General features: G+C 40.0%; 1 protein-coding gene across 13 annotated transcripts in view; it reads right to left on the bottom strand.

Moving 5' to 3' along the window:
- TMCC3 (transmembrane and coiled-coil domain family 3) overlaps window positions 1-23,903 on the bottom strand; it is a 271,029-nt gene that overhangs the window by 211,672 nt on the left and 35,454 nt on the right. Inside the window, exons 1-2 of one of the 13 annotated variants that reach the window (XM_036891139.2) lie at window positions 15,948-15,964; window positions 6,828-6,941 (exon numbers count right to left, since the gene is read on the bottom strand). The exons of 6 other annotated variants lie outside the window; for them this stretch is intronic. Coding sequence is in view for 4 of the 7 variants with exons in the window: in XM_036891126.2 (XP_036747021.2) it covers window positions 6,828-6,950 (123 nt within the window). In the remaining 3 variants the exon portion in view is untranslated. Of the gene's footprint in view, window positions 1-4,770; window positions 4,856-6,657; window positions 6,799-6,827; window positions 7,184-15,947; window positions 16,040-23,903 lie in introns of those variants that run through there. 6 more of the 13 variants (XM_036891131.2, XM_036891126.2, XM_036891127.2 and 3 more) reach the window with 6 other exon arrangements.

Genomic DNA, 23,903 nt, shown 5'->3' with positions numbered 1-23,903 from the left:
AAACTCTCTCTAACGTATCTCATTTGTATTAAAAAATAACCAGGTGATAATGATAAAGGAGATTCACACAGAGGTGACTATGCAGTGAATTTCCCAGGAAGGTCAGTCAAGAAAATCTAATGGTCTGATTTTTTTTTTTAATTCATTTTTCATTGTACTTTTGTAACGTGGAATTCTTCACCATTTTCAAAATATTAAAGCTTATTAAAAGAGATTAGCATTAATTATTATTTATTGGCCCATGCTGAGCACAGTGTCTGGTGCATAATTGGAATTCCAGTATTTATTGCATAAACATAAATAAATGATGCCATTAGTTACTCTTTAAACACATTTATCTTTTCTTTTCACTAATTCAGGTCCCAGTCTAATAATACAGACAAAAAACACTTTGGAGTGAGTTCAAGTTCCTGTACATGCTGAAAGAAATACAAATGCAACAATTTTGAAAAATAGTCTGTAACTCACACTTTTCCTTTATGCTCCCTGCCTTCTTTTTTATCAATCTCTGCTCTACATACACACACACACATTAACACAGAGAGCCAGAAAAACAGGTCACTGAAGAAAAAAATAGCAGAAAGAAAGGATTGGAATTCAGAAATGCTTTGCAGCTATTACTAAAGCTTTGGGCTGCTTAATAATTTTTTTTAACCAGATGCTGATTTGAGATGCAAACCTATAAACACACATTCTCACTTAATTGGCCCTACCAATGAGTTTTTGACGTATATTTTGAAAAGAGTTGGTGCAGATTCATTTGAAAAGTATCTGCATTATTCCTAAGAGTAAATACAAGATATTTTAAACACTGAGAGTAACCCTGAAGCATCTTGAAGGCCTGTCAACACTGAACTCCTGTTAAAAGTTCTCAGGTACGCCTGACAGGTCCAGCTGCGCCCTCCTGCGGCTATCTCCCTGCACAAGTGATAGCAAGCTGGGGAACTGAAAACTGACAGTTCTGTTTTTTCCAGTGCTGATAAAGGGGAAACAAATTGTGTATTTGCCCTGAGCGCGCAGCACATTGTGGTTAGTTGTTCTGTTGGAGTTTTCCCTCCAGTGGCAGCAACTAGGAAAAAAGAGAGAAAGAAATCTGGTAACTTCTTTGGGGAAAATCTTTAACAGATTTGTGGGTATAACTCCATTCAATCTGTTCCATAAATAAACCCCAGGCAATGGCATCAATTAGAATTTTTTTTTAGATGGTTTTAACAAGAGCAATGCCCTGTAAACAAAAGTCCCAATACCCTAGTAATCCTAAGAACCAGGGATGGGGCCCTCAGCAGAGTACAGGTAATTCTGCAAAGTGCTTTACCAGCAAGGGACAGTTTAATTCTCCTAACTCTATGAGGGCCATTATCGTTCCCATTTTGCAGATGAAGAAACTGAGGCTCACTGAGATGAATAAATGTACCTAAAGTTATACAGCTGGTGAGTGGAAGAACTGGAATTCAAACCCAGTTTTGAAGAACTCCAAAGCATTCAGGAGGCCTGATGTTCTGTCGCGCTCCAAACGCTTACCAGCGAGAGAACAGTGAGGACCAGAGGGACAAGAAAGGAGCTCTCTCCATGCACTAGAACTGACTTCCTGTGACTTTAGCACCGTCAAGCAGAGCAGGCTAGGTGTGACAGACAAAACAACAGGCCTGGCACTCAGAAGCCTGGGCTTGTCCTGGTTCGGCCATGAGCAAACCTCCTTACATCACTTAACCAGTCGAACCATGTTCTCAGCCTGACATGAGGCAGCTCAGCTAAAATATCCCTCAGCTATGAAACTGCACACCTATGAGGACAGGTGTGGAGAGACAATTTTGCTGGGATAGTAAAGTAGAAAACAGCTGAATTATACAGTGTGCAACTGAGTGCATCACGTCCACTTTGCAAAGAAAAACACTGACAGATGTAATCCATCAGCAGTTAGCTTCCAGAGGAACCTCCAGAGGCCATCACTAAACCCAGCCATCAGTTACTGGCCATCTTCACCGACTGCTCAGGGGCATTTGATAGATAGAGTATACTCTTCTCTCTGACACCTTCTCTTCCATTGCCTTCTAAGAAACTCTCTCTACCAGATTTCCTCTACCTCACTGGCTGCTCCTTCCAAGTCCCATTTTCCCAACTCCTGCAGGGCTCCAGGGTTTAGTACCAGACATCTATCTATGCCAATTCCCTCACCTTCGTGGATTTCAACATAATCCACGTGCTGATGACTCCTTACACGTGTCTCCATATGGGACTCCAGACTTTCACACTTGGCTGCCTACTTGACATGTCGTGCCCCTGGCTGAGCTCCTCTATCCCCAGTCTGCCCTTTCTGAAGAGCCATGGCAGTGCATGGGCACTCTGCCCTTTCAGCTGCTCAGGCCAAGGGGCTCTGTGACTCTCACCTAACCAAGGGTTAAAACCAAAGTGTTTACAACAGTTTACGAGTCCTTCCAGGCTCTTATTCCTGTTCACTCCATTATCTGACTATCTCCAATTACACTTCCCCACCCACACCCACCTCCAGCCACTCCAGCCAGCACCAGCTATTTCCCCTTACTTGGACAACCTCCCCCAGGAACCCACAGGCTCACTCCCTCACTTTTATCAGTTATTTGTTCAAATATCACCTTTTCAGTGAGACCTCTCTTGATTATTCTACTTTTTATTGCAATCCACCCCTCAAAGCATTTTCCCTTTCCCCTGCTTTGTTTTTCTTCCCAAAATTTCATCTTCTGCTATATTTTATATTATATTCATGCATTTTGTTACTGCCTATGTTGCCCAACTAGAATGTAAGCTCCAGGAAGTGGTTTGTCTGTCTTGTTCACAGATGTACCTTCAACACCCAGAATACCGCATGCAACACAGGAAGCATTCTTTGTGGAACAAGTGCTTTAATTTATAATCATCTATGCATAGTTTGTGAAGGGCAGCAGAATATGCCACCGCAAAATGTTTCTTTAATGTGTAGATTATTTTGAGTTGAAGACAATTGAGAAGAAGTATATACAAGAAAAATTATCTGTTTTCCCCCTATTTGCCTAAAAGCAAGACATAAATTTGTAAAAAGTGTCATTCCCCCCACCCTGTCCAACAAGGAAGGACAGAAGTTAATCGCTGGAGTCACTGTAGATCCTTTTCAGCCCAGAGAGGGCACCAGAGGAGTCTGCACAACAATCCTTGCTAAAACTAGCTCTTATCTACCATTAGTTTCCTCATATTTGCCTTCTCTAGATTTACAATTTACCACAACTAGAAGCTCAAAGTCCTTTTCCTTTGTCTTGTCACTTATCTAAAAATTTACTGTTTCCTTTATGCTATGTAAAGCCAAGTTCTAACCACCTTTTTCCATTACTCATCCCTGAGGGCTCCCATGCGTACGCATGATGCACATGGTAACGAACTTTTGTCTTTCTCTTATTAACCTGTCTTTCATCATTCTGATGTGCAGGGTCCCACCTGAAGAACAGGGGAGGATAGAGGAAAAGGGTTTTTTTCCCTCCCCCCACATTTGAGTACCAAAGTATGCGCAGCAGCCATTCCTCTGTGAGAGACAATAGAGACAGGAAAGTAATGAAATACCCATCTCAGACACTAGTTTCTTTTCCTCTCGTCTAAAAACAGTGGTTATTTTTGCATTCAAGGAGAAGTATACATTGCCACATCCCATGTAGACTTCCCAGCCCCAAATAACAAAGATTAACCTTCAATGTATAATTACATCAACTTTTAACACATTGTGTGTGTTGTGGGGGGGGTATTTTTTCAAGTTGAGGGACTAATCATGCCAGGATTCCTTCAGTGATCCTGAAATTGTCTTTATATATCAACAGCCTATAATATTATTTGTTTATCTGTAGCAGGTTATACTGTCCATTTTTTCTTTTATTTTCTTTTTCCTTTTTGGTTTTGATCTTTCAAACTTGAAATCTGTCTTTCATCCATCATAATTCTGTAATGCTAAATAATGGTCACAAAGTAAGTGGTCAAAGCTCAGAAACTAGCATGAGAGTCTGCTTGGGTTCAAGTCACAGACCAACCAACGACTATCTAGAACTTTGCCAACTGACTTAACTTCCCTGATCCTCAGTTTGCTCATCTGTAAAATGGATAGTCAGTCACCTAGTAAGATTCTGCAAGGATCAATGAGATACTCCACATGAAACACTTAGCACTGTGCTTGGCAAACGGGAAGCACTCAATACATAATAACTGTTTTTATTATTATTATTAATCTTCAGACTTTATCTGAAGGCTGTGGTTCTCAAAACTGGAAGGTCTTACAGATCACAAACTCAAGTCCTACCAGATGCAGTAAAATACTCCCTTCTTTAGTTTATGCCTAATTAAAATGCCTCCATTTTCTAGTAAAAACAAACAGATCAAACCACCTTACGTATCCTAAATAAGATATATGTGAATGGGAATTTTAAAGACAAAATTCTTGAGGGATTAAGAACTGGCTGATCAGTAAATAAATGAGCCAGCTGTTCCCAATAACACGGAGGAAATATGATATCTTTAAAATAACATTTTAAAACTATCTGAATTAGGATCTCTGTGTTGTTTTCATATGTAGAGAGGAAGAAAAGAGGAATGATCAGAGAAAGACACTAGAAAGAAGGTATCTGAAAGGATTACTCCAGCATTTAGGATAGTGTCAACCTTATTCCCTTTTTAAATAGGATTATTGTACCAATATCAGGAGAAAGCTGAACAGTCCACACCATGCACTCCTTTATAACAACAACAATAATACATAACACTCACATAGATCACACTTACCATGTTCCAGGCACTGTTTTAAGGGCTCCTTGTGTACTGGTCCATTTCATCCTCAGAACGCCCTCTGAGTAGGCAGAAAACTGGGGCACAGAGAGTAAAGTGCCCAAGATCCAATAGCTGGCAAGTGGCAGAATTAGGATCCAAACCCCAGACAGTGCAACTCCAGAGAGTGGGCTCAGAACCACTATGGGACACTCTCCCTGATCTTTCCGATTCCAGAGAGAAAGGTGTCCTCTGAGAATTGCTCCTCTCTCCCAAACATATGAGACCCTGGGAAGGCTGAATCTGCCCCTACCCTATCTTCAGTCCCAATGATGGGCATACGTGATCCAAAATAATGAGGCAGTCCACCTCTGAGATTTATTCTATTGAAGCTAGGAAGAAACTGTCCTCATCCCATGAACTGAGAGCTGCAAGGCTCTGACCCGAAAGTGGCAGGGCCCCTGTGCCCCAGGACATGGAGACACAAGGCGGTACAGAGAGCAGGGGCCAGCCATGGACGGGGCCAAAATGAGATGGACAGATAGAAAGGGATGAGGTAGGCTGTGTGAGTCCCTGGATCTAGCTGTACCTAAAGCATGTGCTACTTTATACTTTCTAAATTGTTTACAGGAGTTAATTAATTTCTACCTTGTTATTGAAGCTTCTGTTACTTAGGTTTCTATAACTTGCAACAGAAAAGCCCTGAGGAATACATTTAACTAGGCATTTATAAGCTAGAAAGTTTAAAAAGAAACTGCATCCTAAACAATAAGGTAGATTTACAACTAGAGAAACACATCTTCATAAATTAAGCATGCATCTTCTGAGCACCCATCCTGTGTCTGGTACTGTGCTAGGCACAGGGGAGTAATGACAAATGACACTCTCTTTATTCTTGAGGAGCTCACAGATGGAAGGCTGGAGGGCACATATGAAAACAAACTATTCAATACAGTGAGCTAGATGATTAATAGTTCCTGCGTCAGGACCTTTGCTGAAGTTTCCTCTGCTAGAAACACTATACTCCTGGGGAATATAACTTTCCAAGGCTACTCTATTAGTATCACAAACGGGATAGCTTAAACAACACAAATTATCAACTCATAGTGCTGAGGGCTAGAAGTCCAAGATCAAGGCTCAGCAAGGATGGTTCCTTTCCGACTGTAAGAGAGAATTTATTCCATCCTTCTCTCCTAGCTTCTGGTGGTTTGCTGACCATCTTTGTATCCCTTGGCTGGTGGATCTCTGTCTTCATCTTCACATGGCATTCTCCTTGTGTGTTCTCTGTCTCTAAATTTTCCCATTTTAATGAGGTTACCAGTCTTACTGGATTTGAGGCCTACCCACTCCAATATGACCTCACTGGTATGAACAGAGATCCAATCATTAATTCTAGCCTATGCTATTATAGAGTGCCTACAGTATTTTCTGACTTATAAAGTGAGAAGAATAACAGCTAATTGCATCTTTGTGAGGATTAAATGAGTTAACACATGTATGGTACTTAGAATAGTGCCTGGAAGATAGTGACCACTTAAGAAATGCTATTGTTATTGTTAATGTAATTATCAGGCACTGTCCTGGCTAACAGTATCAAGCCAAGTTAAATGGAAGTTCATTTAGTTAATCTGCCCAGAAAAGTATTAACAGAAACAAGACACACATACAATCTATTGCCTTGACAACAAAATTCGCCCTCAGAGCTTTAGATATTTTCCAAAAGTCATTAATGGATTCTCATCATACAAGAATTGCCTATAAATTGTTTATTTCTTAGAATGTGATTGTACCTTGAAGCAGAAATATATATTTAGCAGATCCCAAATGTATGCCAGAAAGAACTGAATCAGCAGCTTCACTAAAAGTTTCCCTTAAAAAAAAAAAAGATTAGAGAGCAATTTTTACCTTATCTTCAGGCCAGATGACATTCCTGATTATACAGAGTTTGGGCACTCCCATCCGATAAGGGCCTGGGAGTTTATAGGAGTTTCCAGTGACTATTGCTGGGGTCAAAACTAATCACTGAGAAACAAAAACTGAGAAACAACTGAGAAACAAAAAGCAGAAGTACTTACAAAATTGCTCCATTCGCACTGTCCCACCAAGGGCGTTTTCCTGTTTCTCGGATACCATCCTCCAGTCCAGCAATTCCTGGACGGGGGTCCTGCAGGCCGCTGGTCCCCTAGATGCTGGGCCATATACACAGGTTCTAAGGCCAAGTAAGGTTTGGGAAATAGGTAGCACACTCCCTCCTAGAAGCCACAGCACCAACCAACATATTAAAGACCCAGAGCCCCTTCAAGAAAAGAAACTGTTTAGTTGTGCTTCACCCAGTGCTCAAAAACTTACTTAACCACAGACCTCCTTTCCCAAGGAACATCAGGAGTATCTAGGTTTTAGAAATGCTGGAACAGTCCAAAATGAAACATTTCTGCCCATTTAGGAATAACTGTAGGCTCATTCACCTGGCCTGGCCACTTAACTTAAAATCAGATGGGAAAGAATGTTAACTATGCATATCCATGGCCCCTCATTCAGTGCATGATTTCATGTCTTGGATTAACTCAAACCATCCCCAAGATCCACCTGAGGGGTGTCCCACACCCAGAGAAGGCACCCATAAATTCTGGGAATCGCTTATAGGAAGCATGATTTCAGAAGATTTGGAGAATAAAAGAAAGTAAGAAAGAGAGGTAACAGCAATCCTGTCAAAAACAGAAATTTAATTTTCCTCCTGTTTATTTTAAATCAAGGAGAAGAACACAGGTACATAACAATCTAATTTAAATGGTATTTCCAAAGTCATCAGGTAGAAGCCCACTGATGTCATTTTAATGCAGTCACAAGCAGAGAATAATGATTAGGCGTCCTTGTCAAACTATCTCTAAAGACTCTAATCTCTAGAATATTATCTTAATTCTATAATTGGACAGAATTTTCAGAATCCTAAATACCTGCCATGATATTCACCCGACCATAACTGTCCGAAGGGCCCCCTCCTAGACTCCCTAATGACCAAACTTAGTATAAAAGCACAGCTTCAGCAGAGGAAGGTGAAATTTCTGAAACAAGAACAGCAAAGAATAAAACCATCCCTGGTTATGTAACTCCTCATTTCCCAGGATTCTAAAGCACTCCACACCCTTGAGCCAGAGTACCCCTAAGTGGGGCAGGAGAGGTGCTGGGAAGGGTCAGATTAGCTGAGTATAGAAAAGCCTTCTCTCACAGGCTCTGCATTGAACTCAAAGTCATAAAATTGTCCCAACACTTTGCTCCATTGCTATCCAACACAACTCTCTTCAATGACAAAAATGTTCTGTGAAGACCTGCTCATTATGATAGCCACTAGCTTTGTGTAGCTATTCAACACTTGAAATATGGCTAGTACGTCTGAGGAACTCATTTTTTTATTTTCATTCATTTTAACTTAAATAACCACATTTGGCCTGTGGCTACTATATTAGGTAGCACAAGTAGCTTAAACACTTGATGTTTCTACAACATAAATTCCAAAAATGGAGATGGCCAGGGACCAACAAAGGTTCCCGTGAGGTTCTGGGAAATGGACTATTGTACTTATCAGAAGAAGCAGGGAAGAATCAAGTCCACTATCTCACTGAATCTTCATTGCACTAGAGAAATGGCTAAAGATAAGCATCATTCCCTTTACTAAATGGAGAAACTAAAATATAGATCAATTCACTGATATAAACAGTAACTGCTTTTTGAAGGATCTTAACATGTGCAAAGGTTTTTATATTCAATCTTCAACAATCTTCCAAGATAAACATTACTATCTCTTTTTTACTGATGTAGAAACTGAGCCTCAAGGAGTTTCAGTAGCTTAGGAATGGCCACACAGCAAGTGGAGCTAAGATCTGAATTCAGACCTATCTTCAAAGCCCAAACAAAACACAGTTTAGGTCTTTAACAAAGATCAATTTTCCTTTCTAGATTTAGTCAACAAGTATTTTTTGAGCATCTATTCAATGCCCAACATCAAGCTAAATGCTGGAGGGGATGGAGGATACAAAAATAAATAAGGAAAACCATCAATACACTGAACCTTAGAGTTGTGTGGGCTTGTTATTCTCTTACAAAGTATATTAATTATTCAATTACTCACAGCTAACACCTCTTGTATATTATAGCAACCAACTGGCCCAGAATAAAAAATAAGCTAATATTTTTAGCATTTCAAAAATATACAGAACCAAAAGTACAAGTGACAAAAGAAAAAACAGACAAATTAGACTTCATGGAAATTAAAAACTGTTGTACATCAAAGAACACCATCAAAAAAGTGAAAAAAATAATTCACAGAATGGGAGGAAATATCTGACAAGGAACTTGTAGCCAAACTGCATTTTTAAAAAATCTCTTAAAACACAACAAAAAAGGACAAATAACCCACACATTTTTGTGTGGACGTAAGTTTCCATTTCTCTTTGTTCTAGGAGTGGAAAACTGAATCACGGGAGAATTCTATGTTTAGCATTTTGAGCAAGTGCCAAACTATTTTCCAAAATGGCTGCACCATTTTACAATTCCATTAGCAGTGCATGAGTGCAAAAATTTCCCTACAACCTTATCACCACTTGTTATTATCTTTTTTATTTTAGCTATTCTTGTTGGTGTGAAATGGCATCTCATTCTGGTCTAATTTGCATTTCCCTAATAACTGGTGATGCTGAGCTTCTTGTGCTTATTGGCTATTTGTATCTCACACTCACACTTTATATTTGTATAAACACACTCTTCATGTGTTCATTGGCTATTTGTATATCTTCTTGGGAGAAATGGCTATTTAAACCCTTTGTTCATTTTTTAAATGAGTTTTTTTATCATTAAGCTGTAATAGTCATATATTTACATATTCTGGATACAAGTTCCTTGTTAGATATACGGTTTGCAAATATTTTCTCCTGTTTAGAATCTGCTCTTCTATGAGCCAAGCCAGGTTCTCAAGGAAAGAGCCCATTCCTTGCTCAGGAAGGTAAATAATCATCTGAAAACATGAACTAAAGCACTGTTTAAAAGGCCATCTCATTCTCTGATGAGGAGTAGTTGAGAGCCTGTCATCCACAGCATGGAAGGGACACTAATGATGACAGCAGTCATGGAGACAGCAGGACAGAGCAGATTGGAAAGACATGTTAGTTAGGGCTGAGTGGTTCAGTTCAGATTTTTTAAATGAAAAAACTGTCCATCTTTTTTTTTCCCCCTCTGTTTAAATCACTTTTTCTTCTAAATGGATCTAAGTACTTCATATCATCATTATATCAACCATAGGGGGCGATGATCTAGAAAGCCTGACTTGATTCACAAAAGAGCAGAGATGTATAAGAGCCACGATGCCCCAGGAACAGAAGGGCCACAGGGGACTACGTGGGCATATGCACAGAAATCCCTCCCACTGGATCTGTCTCCACCACACCTATCATCATTATGAACGAGCCCAAACCAAAACCACAAGAGGAGACTTAGAAGGGTAGGAACTATATATGCAAACTTCTCTCTCAATAGATAAAGAGGAAGACCAAGGAAAGGAAAGAAACAAGAGTTAAAATGATCCCTAAAGGCAAATCTTGGGAAAAACCCAACAAGATAAACACAGTAAATTTTCAGTAGATGTTAGTTATTAGTATTATCTTTAATATTAAGTAATAACATTAACAGTAGAGTCTCACAATTATGTTTAAAACAGCAATTATATAAAAAGAGACTAGTGGGAAACTGACTTGGCCAAAATCCACAGAAGGAAAAAAGTTGGTGTTTGGGTTGACCACAAGCATAAAACATGCCAACACTGCAATGCAGCTGCTGAGTAACTACAATCCCCATGCAGCCTCTGTGGTCAATGGACTTGATAGGCTCATTAAACTCTACCAGCCAGTCCAGTCTGATGGGTAGTCTGATATGCACACAAGAGATTTGGACAATCTAAAGCATATGGAGCAAGAAGTGACCAAAATGGCTATCGGTCTGGAGAGAGAATTAAATACCTCCTGTTGATGGAACTAGAGGTATTTGGGCCTGTTGAAGTGCAGGTTTAAGGCAGCTACTGTTAAATATTTGAAAAATAACCAATAAAGAAAGTCATGAGGTTGTTTTATGTTGTGAAACGGTGGAAATTACAGGGGAACGTTATGCTCTTATATATGGAATAATTTTCTAATATTTATAATCATACAAGAATTGACTCCATGGACTTGAGAAGTCATAAACTTCTTTTTTCAGACATACCTAGCAACTAAATCTGCCAGCAAAAGCAATCTGAGGAATCCTGTGGTAGGTGAAAGACACACCCCAAAGTTTTACAGTCTCTTCTAACACCAAGAATTTGCAATTCTATGATTCTGACTCTGGCTGAGATTCATCCAATTAGTAGACAAAGCGCAGTGTTAATCTCTTCCCCAACCCATATTTATGTGATGAATGGTGAACATTTAAAAATATTCTTGACAGGCTCAAGAATTAACCACTTATTTTTGTTAAATACCTTTCTGTTGTACTTAAACCATTCTGTGGCTTACCTGCAAAAGGACTTAAATGCAAAAAGGACTTAAATGAGATGATAAAGGTGAATAAACTCTGAGAGCCTCAAAGCAATATAAGGCATATTTTTTTTGTTGTTGATGGTTATCAATAAGCAGAGAAGCACCCGGTGAACTGTGAATTCCATATGGAGCAGCTGTTTTTTTTCTTTTCTAACTCTCAATTATAAAGTGCCAAGTTCACCTTAATCTCAAAATTCGGTAACCAGAATGCTAAAGACTAGACACACAGTTCCAACAAGATTCCCACCACAGACTATTAGCAAGAGAACTTGGAGGCTGGGCTTTGCCTCTGTCCCCAAATAGGAATAAATGCAGGATTCAGGGAGTATGTGAGACTGAAAATTGTGGTAACTAAACTAAGAATACACCAGAGACAGGCCTAAAGGCACAGCCCAAAGCACAATCTACCAAAGAAAAAATTGATGAACAGGACTTAACCAAAATTAAAAACTTTGTTCTTCAAAAGCCACCATTAAGAAAAATGAAAAGATAAGCCATAGATGTGAGAAAACATTTACAAATCATATCTGATAAGGGACTTTTATACAGAATATAACTCTTACAATTGAATAATAATGATAAGAATCCAAGTAAAAAACAGGCAAAAAAATTGAATGGACATTTTACCAAAGAAGATATATGAATAGCTAATAAGCACACAAAAAGATGCTCAACATCACTAGTCATTAGGGAGATGTAAATTAAAACCACAATGAGATACCTCTGCACACCCACTAGAATGCCTGTAATCAAAAAGACAGACAATATCAAGTGTTGACAAGGGTGTGGAGCAACTAGAAGCCCCTCTTATCCCTGTAGTGGGAAGGTAAAATGGTACATCCACTATGGAAAAGTTTGTTTCTTAAAAGATTAATGATACAACTACATATGTCCCAGCAATTTCACTCCCAAGGATCTACCAAAGAGAAAATATTTTTCCACATAAAGACTTGCACACAAATGATCATGGCATCATTATTTATAATAGCCAAAAAGCAGAAACAATACAAATGTCCATCAACTGGTGAGTGAATTAAGAAAATGTGATATATATTCATATAATGAAATATTATTCATCAATAAAAGGAATGAACTATTAACACACATCACAAAATGAATGAATCTCAAAAATATTATGCAAAGTTGGGGGAAAAAAGCCAGACACAAAAGACACAACCTGTTGAATAATTCTATTTATATGAAATTTACACAAAAGGCAAACTTACAAAGACAGAAAGTAGATTAGTAGTTCCCTGGGAAGCAAAGACTGGCTGCAAATGTGTACAAGGCTACCCTTTGCAGTAATAGATTATAATGATGGTTTTACCACTCTATAAATTCACTAAAAATCACTGAATTTGTAATAGATGAAACTTATGATATGTAAATTTTAACTCAATAAAATTAATTTTTTTTTTAATGGTATAGTCCTGAGATCCATGAAATATTAGTCCTGGATCAGAGGGCAGACCTTTTAGTCAAAATAACTATATAAGTCATATTCAGTTCAAAGAAATATGAGAAGAACAAATTTTCTTTTTCTTCTTGTTTACCTATCAAAAGAAATTTCTTCAGATATCTCAAAATTTGAGCTATAAACGCCTAGAGTCTCTTATAAGGTGACTTGGCAGCCCACCCACACCAGCCCTCCAGCACACCCCAAGAAACCCAGTTTGCCTAGAAGTTAAGGGTAGGGACTGTGGAATCAACCTTTGTCTAAAACTCAGCTCTCCTACTTTGCAGGTGACCTTGAGCAAGTGACTTAATCTGCCTTAATTTCTTGTCCTGCAAAAAAAGAATTTGAACATACCACAGAGATGTTTAAATAAGCACAGTTTAGCACATGTAAGTAGTCAACAAATGCTGATTTTACTATTTTTCTTATCTTATCACACATTGTCCTCACCATCACTATAACTCTAGCTCCCTCAGGAAGCTTGAGACCGTGACTGATACACATGTGTTCTCAGAGAGCATTAGGGCTTCATGACTGCTCTAGTCAGTTGAAGTCAGACCCTCTTTGCCCAAACACAACCAGGGCCCCATGTAACCCTCCTTTGTTACCTTAGGGACTTAGTCTTTGAAATAAAGTTCCCAAGTCATTTCACTAGATAGAACAAAAGTTGTCCCATTCCCTGGCCAATGCTAGATGTTTTCCAAGTCAACAAAGAAAAAATTTTTAAGTAGGTACACTTGTGTTGTCTGTATCTAGGAGAACTGGATGAAGAAGAAAATGTCAGCATCTTCTAAGAGATGCTGGGCAAACAGGGGAACCTAACACTAGAAAGAGAAGCCACCTGCCGGAGAAGCTGGCACAGGGGCCAAAAACCAGACGCTGCACCAGAGACGCGCCAAGACCCGCAGAGCCCAGTGAGGGGTGGTGTACAGTTCTGGCTCTTCCTAGATAAACATCTGGAACTCAGCCAGGTTCAAAAACCCCTTGCTTTTTTTTTTAAAGTCTATATGGAAAGGGAAGGGAAACTGCAAGGGAGTGAACTCTATTCTGTAAGACAAGCATCCTCTGGTTCTCCTTTTCTTTCTGCCAGGCAGGGTTGGGGGCAGGACTCTGGAAAAATATCTGTGGTGCCAGGCAGGCCATACCTCATCAATGAGGCCAGGAAAAGCAGCCACCTTTGGCCTGCCCAGCCCACCCCCACCAGCCCTCCAGCACACACTGCCCCAAGAAACCCAAGTCCTCCAGCACATCCTTCTAGCCACACACCTCAGAGAACATCTGAGAGGGGGCCCCAGCAGTGTGGCAGGGGAACAGGTGCCTGCACCAGTGAAGACCACATGCCTGTCAGTCTCCACTCTTGCTGGTCAGCCACAAAAGCCTCAAGACCTCAAAATATTTAAAGGAAGTAGATCAATGGGCTTACCTATCATGAGGGCTGCTTTAATTTAGCATTCTTAAAACCTCACAGCCTCTGTGGGGACCTCTGAGCACCACCAACCTCCTACTCAGTAAAATAGGGAGAAAAGAAACTTCCTCAGAGAAATGTCTGCTGTGGCCAAATGTAATTGCCCCTGAAATCCAAGTGGATAAAAATGTCCCTATCATTATGAGTCGATCCTTGAATACTGCCTCTGTTCTGATTTTTTCCCCTACAGAGTCACACAACCTGAGAACTGAGAAGGCCCAGAGGCCCAGAGAGGTGAAAGAACTTGCCAAAGGTCACAAAGCATGGAAGTGGCCAAGCCAAGACTAACACCCATTTTTAGCCACAAAAACTGGAAAATACTATTGTTCTGGCTTACAATCCACCCTCTCCCTTGAAGAGCATGACCCAGAATGAAAGTCCTCACAAGGGGACTATCAAGAGAGTTATGGATTCTGAGTCAAGGACAAGGTTCCAATCCAGTTCTGTCCCTTACCAAAGCATGTGACTTTAGGCAAGTTCCTTAACCTCAGTTTCCTCATCCATCATAAGGGGCTAATAAATGCACCAACCCTTATACACTATTCTGAGGATAAAATTGTACCAATATAGTTTCTAACATACTGCCTGATTACATAACTCATCATCACCATCCTAAAACAGAGGGAAAATGAGAGTGAAAATCTTAAGGATTATATGAAAATAGGAAGTGAGTATATGTCATTAAATAAACAGAACATCATTTGACTTCAAAACATTTTTAAAGATACCCTGAGTCACGTTAACAGGGGCTAGTGAGAAAATGAAAGCAAAACAAAAAAGTGTCATAAAACATGAGGTACAATATGACTCCAATTATGTTAAATAATCCTAGCTGCATACAGATACATACTTCAAAAAGAGAAAGAAAATAAATGAAACATTAATAGCCATATTCTGGGCAGTGGGAATATGGCTGACTTATATTGTCATCTCTCTTTCCCAGGTCTTATGCAGCAGACATGTATTACTTTAGAAATCAAAAATTAATGTAGGTTTTAGAGATTGTTTTTAAAGAAGAAACCTGACACCTGGCCGGTGTCAAATGGCTGAAGGACTGTTTCAGGGCAGCTTTGCTGGGTTGGGTGAAACCTGCCGAAAAAGCAGGGCCTGTATCTGTGAGGAGAGCCCAAGAGAAGGAGAAGAGGCTGAGCCTCAAACCACCAAACGAAGTTGGAGGATGTGTCGGGTCCGGGAAGGGCAGAGCTCTGCAGAATAGGAATGAATTTCAAAAAGAAAATGAAAGTGATGACTTAAGCAGCCCCTAGTTTAAATGAGAAAGATTATGAAGGCCTAGAAAAAAGGGAAGAAGAGAATCCTGGAGAAAGCTAATCAGCAGCCCACTTTCTTTTCCTTGCTGGGACAGAAACAAAACTAAAACTAAAAAGCCAAAGATCAAAATGGCTAGAAAAATGTACTGTAGACCCTACTGGAGGCAAGGCTGGAACCGCCATCTGGGCTTAGTGCTCCTGGCTACTCTCCAAGTCTGAGACTACCCCCCTGATCCCAGCGAGGGCCAAGAATTTTCTTCTTTTCATCAGCCGGATGGGAAAACTAGATCTGCTGACTCTGGGGCTGCTGTCAGACATAAGCCAGAACCCAGAAAGAACTCCCCATGGGGTCTAAGAAGATTGAGTTAAATCCAGGCATCTTTCTCTGCAAATCTTCCTGACTTGTCTTCAGTCCCCACTTATTCCAGCTTGAGTTCTCCCCTTACATCTTTTGCAGAAATTCCTTGTCGCTCATATGAAGGGGCAGCCAGACAACAGACTGAAAAGCAGGACAGAAAAGCAGAGCAGGCAGAACAGAATACGCAGCACCGACAGCAGAGGGCAGCATCAGGGCCCGCCCAGCTCCTGTTGAGGGTCCCACCCTCCAATGACAAGCCTCCTACTCCGTGATAGGCTGAGCTGCACCCACCCCCAACCACAGCACCTTTGCATCTTTCCCAGCTGCTCTCCTTCAGCAGCAGCCTAGGATCACAGCACAGTAAGGTTCATCCAGATCACCCACTCAGTCCCCCTATTTCACAGAAGAGGAAGACAAGGCAAAAAAAGAGGACTGTGTGCCTGTGCCTATCAGAGTCAGATGAGATAAAGCACTACTCCAAGACCATCTGATTCAGGGTTTTGCACATCTTCGCAGTGACAGAGCCAGGACAAGAAGGTAGTGACCCCTATGATTGCTCTTCTTCTGGCTCTCAGTGCAGCCTTCAAACTGACTGCACTTGCCTGTGCTTACTGTGAAAGCTCCAGTCCAATCCCTGGCTCCTCCTGGGCAGGCATCAACATATAAAATAATCCAGAGGGCTAAATCACATTCAGGTGTAATGAGCAGTGGTGCTCTTTACTTCTTCTAAGGCACAATTATAACAGGAAACATCTCAATCCAAAAAGTGACCCTGCAATGGTGGACTGTTAGGACCTATAATGAGCATTTTCATACTTACAGATATTTGCATAGTATCTTCCCCCAAAACATTAATAAGTGTAAATAAAAGTATTACTAATTATTGGGTAGTTTTAAGCTATACCCACAAATTCTTTGACACTCCCCACTCCAGGAGATAGTGTCCAGTATGGGCTGGACTTAGTGATTCTCTTCTAATGAATACATTATGGAATGGGGAAAAATAGTAACTTCACACTAGCAAAACCTGGCAGACACTACCTTATACTAAGTGATCAGGGTTAACACCAGTGCCTAGCCATGTTGACATCATAAACTCCCTGACATGATGTAGTGACAAGGGCCTCCCACCGCTATTGTACTCTTCCCAAAATTCCATAACCTCAGTCTAATCATGAGAAAACACTAGACAAACACAAATCAAGGGACATTCTGCAAAGTACCCGACCACTGCTCTTCAAAATGACCAAAGTCATATAAGACAGGGCAAGATAAAACTGTCGTTCATTGGAGGAAAATAAGGAGACAGGATAACTGAATGCAACATGAACTGGATACCAAAACAGAAAAGAACATTAGTAGAAAAACTGGGGAAATCTAAGTCCTAGTTAACAACTAAAGTTAACCGTACATTTCTTGGTTTTGATAAAGGTACTGGTAATGGTAATAGTAGGGAAGGCAAGTGAAGGACTCATAAGACCTCTCTATACTGTACTTGCAACTCCTCTGTAAACCTAAGGTTACTTCAAAATTAAAAAGTTTAAAAATTAAACAAAAGTGATGCTCCAGGAAGATGCACTATGCTTCTGCTAAGGTTTCAGCTCCCCACAACACCCATAAAGATACCGTAGCCATGATGACTGAATTTGAGGTTATGGAATTTTGGGAAGAGTGCCCCGTTATCCCCAGTTTAAGAAATATCATGGGATCTCTCAATTGCCAACTGTTTATAGATACCGTAGCCGTGATGACTGAACATCAGGAAGGAATGGCACAAATTGTCTTAATTATTCAGCTGAGTCTTTACGCCAAGGACCTTTTCTAAGTTCCACTGCTATGGGAATGAGATGAAAGCAGTGATGAGGCTCTGAGCCTGGTTCCAGTCTATTGCTTCTGGCTGTGGTCCCATCACTCAGCACTTTGCTACATCTACACAGGGTGAGTTACTGTGGAGATGACACACTGAAAGGACTAATTCTGAGTGTGCATCCATATTAATTCCTTTATAGAGAGGGGATTTTGCTTTTCCCTCTTTCCTTCTAAAAAAGCTTGATTTAAATGCTTACGGCTACCTCAGGAGATATGCTGTCACTAAACTCTCAACGAGCCATGAGTGAGAAGAAAAGATAAAATCTTCCCCTTAACCTTTAAAGAAAACATTTCAAAGTTCTCTTCACCTAAGTATATGCATTTTACTTCATAAAATTTCTGTACTCTTTGGGTAAGGCTTTTTTCATTTTGTTTTATTTTTAAGATGCAGTGACAGAATGCTTGTAAAAATGGCCCCAAATTCTCCACCCCTCCTGTATCCACATCTTTTATTCAACATGATTATGTGGCTTCTTCCATCAAGGGTGCTAGGGTGGGGAAGGTATTATTTCCCCACCTCTTGAAATTGAACTGGTTGTAACTTGCTTTGCTCAACAGAATGTGGCAGAATTGACAGTGTGCCATTCTAAACCTGGCCCAAGAGGCTTTGTTTACTTTTGCTCGCTGTCTTGGAACCCTGCTCTACAGCCATGAGAACAAGCCAGGGCTGGCCTGCTTTAGGATGAGAAAACTTGTGGCATATATTTCTGTAGTTTCTATAACTAACTAATAACTAATGCAGTTTTTTCATTATTGTAAATAATATTGTTCATTTGAGCCTAGACAGCTTTATCCACTTCTGTGATTCTTTAGAATAAACTTCTAAAACCGAAATTCTTGATTCAAAGAGTATGGACTGCTGATCACCTACTCAAAGCTAGTCCCCTGCGCGTACATGTATATACACACACATACCCCCTCCCTTGCTGGCAGACGCCCGTTTTGTTCAGTTGTTCACACTATACTCTACTATGTGCTCAGAGTGGGGGCCTCCTCCAAGCCAAGGAAAGACAGGAGACACTTGATTAGTCTAAGCTACAAGCTAAATCCAGCCTACCACCCATTTTTATATGGGCCATTTAATGCCATTCTGGCCTGTGAGACATAAATAGTCTTTTAGAAGCTCTTAAAAAGAATTTTTTTATAAAAAGACACCCATGCAGGAAGGAATGGTCCCTTTTCTCATCTCTAGATACCAATGTGTCAGGATGCGTTTCCTGGAACTAACTCCATTACCACTCTCAGGAGCCACGCCTGATGGGAAGAGCCAACACACTGAGGGCAGGAGAGCAGGAAAGGAAAGAACCGTGTCCTGGGGTGGTACTGAGCCACTGAAGTCTCTGGAAACACTCCACCTCTGGACAGTGAGATAATAAATCTAAACCTCTTATTGTTTAAACCATTTTTTAGCCAGGCTTTCTGTTTGAGTCCAAGAGGAGGGAGACTCCTTCAAGGCCTTCCTCACATACTGCCAGACTGAGCTCTCAGAAAGACTGTAGCAATGACCCTCTTCTTCAACATTCTGGATTTAAATAAAAATCTATGAAATAATTGGAGGAAAATGACAAATGTAAAATATTCAATATTCTAACATAAAAAACCTGTTGTAGTTCTTTTCTCTGAATTAAAAAAATATATATCCCCACATAAATTCTTTTGCTTACAGAAGTCCAATTATATGGTGTAAGAGTTTTTCTACGCATTTTATGCTTTCACTGCCATTGTGAGTGGGAGCATTTTTCTTATTATAAATAAGACTGTTGCTGGTATATAATATAGTTATTATTCCTCATGTATATATACATAAGTTGACCAAGCTCTCACATACATCTGTTTTTACTGACATGTACTTACACTGTTTATTAAAAAAAACTTTTTTATTCCTATCAGCTACAATTTAAATATATGTTTCATGCTTTGTTGCACTGGCAAGCAATGCCAAAACAATAATGAATATCATCTCAGGGATTTAAAAAATCTAAATGGAAATCCCTAGTGTTTCCTACTAAGTATGATGTTAGATATTGGTTAATATATGCACATGTTGTGGATGCAAGTACACACATTTTAATTTTTTTATTTATAATATATTTAAATGATGCTAAAGAAATATTTTTTCCAAGAAAGTTATTTTTTAAATTAAGAATGGCTGTGCATATAACTTATCTTCATGGAACAACTGACTATAGGGTCTATTTACAGACTTAATGAAAAACATGTTTATATTCCTGGGATAAAATGTTATGCCAAGAGGGGCGGAGCCAAGATGGTGGCATGAGTAGAGCAGCGGAAATCTCCTCCCAAAACTATATATATTTTTGAAAATACAACAAATACAACTATCTCTAAAAGAGAGACCAGAAGATACGGGACAACAGTCAGGCTACATCTACACCTGTGAGAACCCAGCGCCTTGCAAAGCGGGTAAGATACAAGCCGCAGCCCAGTGGGACCCGAGCGCCCCTCACCCCAGCTCCCTGGCGGGAGGAGAGGAGTCGGACAGGGAGGGAGAGGGAACCCAGGACTGCTAAACACCCAGCCCTAGCCATCCGCACCGGGAGCACAGACACACAGTGCGTGGTGTACTGGATACTACAGAAACAGGACAGTAAAACCTGCGAGTGGGTCCCCGCAGCCGACGCCCCTGGGAGAAAGAAAAGCAAGTGCTTTTTGAAAGTCTTAAAGGGACAGGGATCCCACAGCTGGACGGAAGTGCCCCGGCACAATCAGCCCAGTAACTGGGAATCCCGGGGAACTCCAGGAGCCCCAACCCCCTAGGCGGCAGCGCAGCTCAGAGGCCCCTCATGGTGATAAACAGCCTCCCACCTGTTCCCCCTCAGGCACAACTCTGCCATAGAGGCAGTGGCCACACCCACAGCAACCGAGCAGAGCTTCTCCCATAGGGCCAGGCAAGAATCAGACACCCCGTCTGCATGCAGCTGCCAAGCACAAGCCGCTAGGGGTCACTGTTCTCCCAGGAGAGGAAGGCCACAACTAGCAAAGAAGGGACATTCTCCCAGCTGACACATGCACCAGCTCCCCACAACTACCTCTACCGCCATGAAAAGGCAGAAGAATTTGATCCAGACCAAAATCACAGAGACAACCCCTGAGAAGGAGACAGACCTAACCAATCTTCATGAAAAAGAATTCAAAATAAAGGTCATAACCATGCTGATTGATCTTCAGAGAAATATGCAAGAGCTAAGGGATGAAGTCCAGAAGGAGATTACAGAAATGAAACAATATCTGGAAGGACTTAAGAGCAGACTGGATAAGGTGCAAGAGGCCGTTAACGGAATAGAAATCAGACAACAGGAACACAGAGAAGGTGACGCAGAGACAGATAAAAGGATCTCAAAGAATGAAACAATATTAAGAGAACTGTGTGACCAATCCAAAAGGAACAATATCCACATTATAGGGGTACCAGAAGAATAAGAGAGAGAAAAATGGATAGAAAGTGTCTTTGAAGAAATAATGGCTGAAAACTTCCCCAAACTCAGGGAGGAAATAATTGATCAGACCACGGAAGTACACAGAACTCCCAACAGAAGGGACCCAACGAGGACAACACCAAGACACATAATAATTAAAATGGCAAAGATCAAGGACCAGGACAGAGTTTTAAAGGCAGCTAGGGAGAGGAAAAAGGTCACCTACAAAGGAAAACCCATCAGGCTATCATCAGACTTCTCAACAGAAACCTTACAGGCCAGAAGAGAATGGCATGATATATTTAATGCAATGAAACAGAAGGGCCTTGAACCAAGAATACTGTATCCAGCATGATTATCATTTAAATATGAAGGAAGGATTAAACAATTCCCAGACAAGCAAAAGTTGAGGGAATTTGCCTCCCACAAACCACCTCTACAGGGTATTTGAGAGGGACCGCTCTAGATGTGAGCACTCCTAAGACTAAATAGATGTCACCACAGAAAATAAAAACACAGTAAAGAAAGCAGACTAACCAAATATAAACTAAAGGCAAAAAATAAAATCAACTACCCACAAAAGCAGTTAAAGGAAACACAAAAGAGCACAGAATAAAACAACCAACATATAAAGAATGGAGGAGGAGGAATAAGAAGGGAGAGCAATAAAGAATCACCAGACAGTGTTTATAATAGCTCAATAAGCAAGTTAAGTTAGTCAGTAAGATACTGAAGAAGCTACCCTTGAACCTTTGGTAACGACGAATCTAAAGCCTGCAATGGCAATAAGTACATATCTTTCAATAGTCACCCTAAAAGTAAATGCACTAAAAGCACCAATCAAAAGACACAGAGTAATAGAATGGATAGAAAAGCAAGAACCATCTATATGCTGCTTACAAGAGACTAACCTCAAACCCAAAGACATGCACAGACTAAAAGTCAAGGGATGGAAAAAGATATTTCATGCAAACAACAGGGAGAAAAAAGCAGGTGTTGCAGTACTAGTATCAGACAAAACAGACTTCAAAACTAAGAAAGTAACAAGATATAAAGAAGGACATTACATAATGGTAAAGGGCTCAGTCCAACCCTCAGTCCAAACAGGATATAACCATTATAAATATATATGCACCCAACACAGGAGCACCAGCATATGTAAAAGAAATACTAACAGAACTAAAGGAGGAAATAGAATGCAATGCATTCATTTTAGGAGATTTCAACATGCCACTCACTCCAAAGGATAGATCCACAGGACAGAAAATACTTAAGGACACAGAGGCACTGAACAACACACTAGAACAGATGGACAATAGACATCTATAGAACTCTACATCCAAAAGCAACAGGATACACATTCTTCTCAAGTACACATGGAATATTCTCCAGAATAGACCATATACTAGGCCACTAAAAGAGCCTCAGTAAATTCAAAAAGATTGAAATCCTACCAACCAACTTTTCAGACCACAAAGGTATAAAACTAGAAATAAATTTTACAAAGAAAGCAAAAAGGCTTACAAACACATGGAGGCTTGATAACATGCTCCTAAATAATCAGTGGATCAACGAGCAGATTAAAACAGAGATCAAGCAATATATGGAAACAAACGACAACAACACAAAGCCCCAACTTCTGTGGGATGCAGCGAAAGCAGTCTTAAGAGGAAAGTATATAGCAATCCAGGCATACTTAAAGAAGGAAGAACAATCCTAAACTAATAGTCTAATGTCGCAATTATTGAAATTGGAAAAAGAAGAACAAATGAGGCCTGAAGTCAGCAGGAGGGACATAATAAAGATCAGAGAAGAAATAAATAAAATTGAGAAGAATAAAACAGTAGAAAAAATCAATGAAACCAAGAGCTGGTTCTTTGAGAAAATAAACAAAATAGATAAGCCTCTAGCCAAACTTATTAAGGGAAAAAGAGAATCAATACACATTAACAGAATCAGAAACAAGAAAGGAAAAATCACGACGGACCCCATAGAAATTCAAAGAATTATTAGAGAATACTATGAAAACTTTTTTGCTAACAAGCTGGAAAACCTAGAAGAAAGGGACAACTTCCTAGAAAAATGCAACCTTCCAAGACTTTCAAGGAAGAAACACAAAAATTAAACAAACCAATTATGAGCAAAGAAATTGAAGTGGTAATCAAAAAACTACCCAAGAACAAAACCCCCAGACCAGATGGATTTACCTCGGAATTTTATCAGACATACAGAGAAGACATAACATCCATTCTCCTTAAAGTTTTCCAAAAAATAGAAGAGGAGGGAATACTCCCAAGCTCATTCTATGAAGCCAGCGTCACCCTAATACCGAAACCAGGCAAAGACCCCACCAAAAAAGAAAATTACAGAACAATATCCCTGATGAATGTAGATGCAAAAATACTCAACAAAATATTAGCAAACCAAATTCAAAAATATATCAAAAGGATCATACACCATGACCAAGTGGGATTCATCCCAGGGATGCAAGGATGGTACAATATTTGAAAATCCATCCACATCATCCACCACATAAACAAAAAGAAGGACAAAAACCACATGATCATCTCCATAGATGCTGAAAAAGCATTCAACAAAATTCAACATCCATTTACGATAAAAACTCTTAACAAAATGGGTATAGAGGGCAAGTACCTCAACATAATAAAGACCATATATGCTAAACCCACAGCTAACATCATACTGAGCAGCGAGAAGCTGAAAGCTTTTCCTCTGAG

The sequence above is a fragment of the Manis pentadactyla genome, chromosome 10 (assembly GCF_030020395.1).
Source record: "Manis pentadactyla isolate mManPen7 chromosome 10, mManPen7.hap1, whole genome shotgun sequence".
Taxonomy (NCBI): Eukaryota; Metazoa; Chordata; class Mammalia; order Pholidota; family Manidae; genus Manis; species Manis pentadactyla.
The sequence above is the reverse complement of the archived record's forward strand: the minus strand, read 5'-3'. Positions and strand labels throughout refer to the sequence as shown.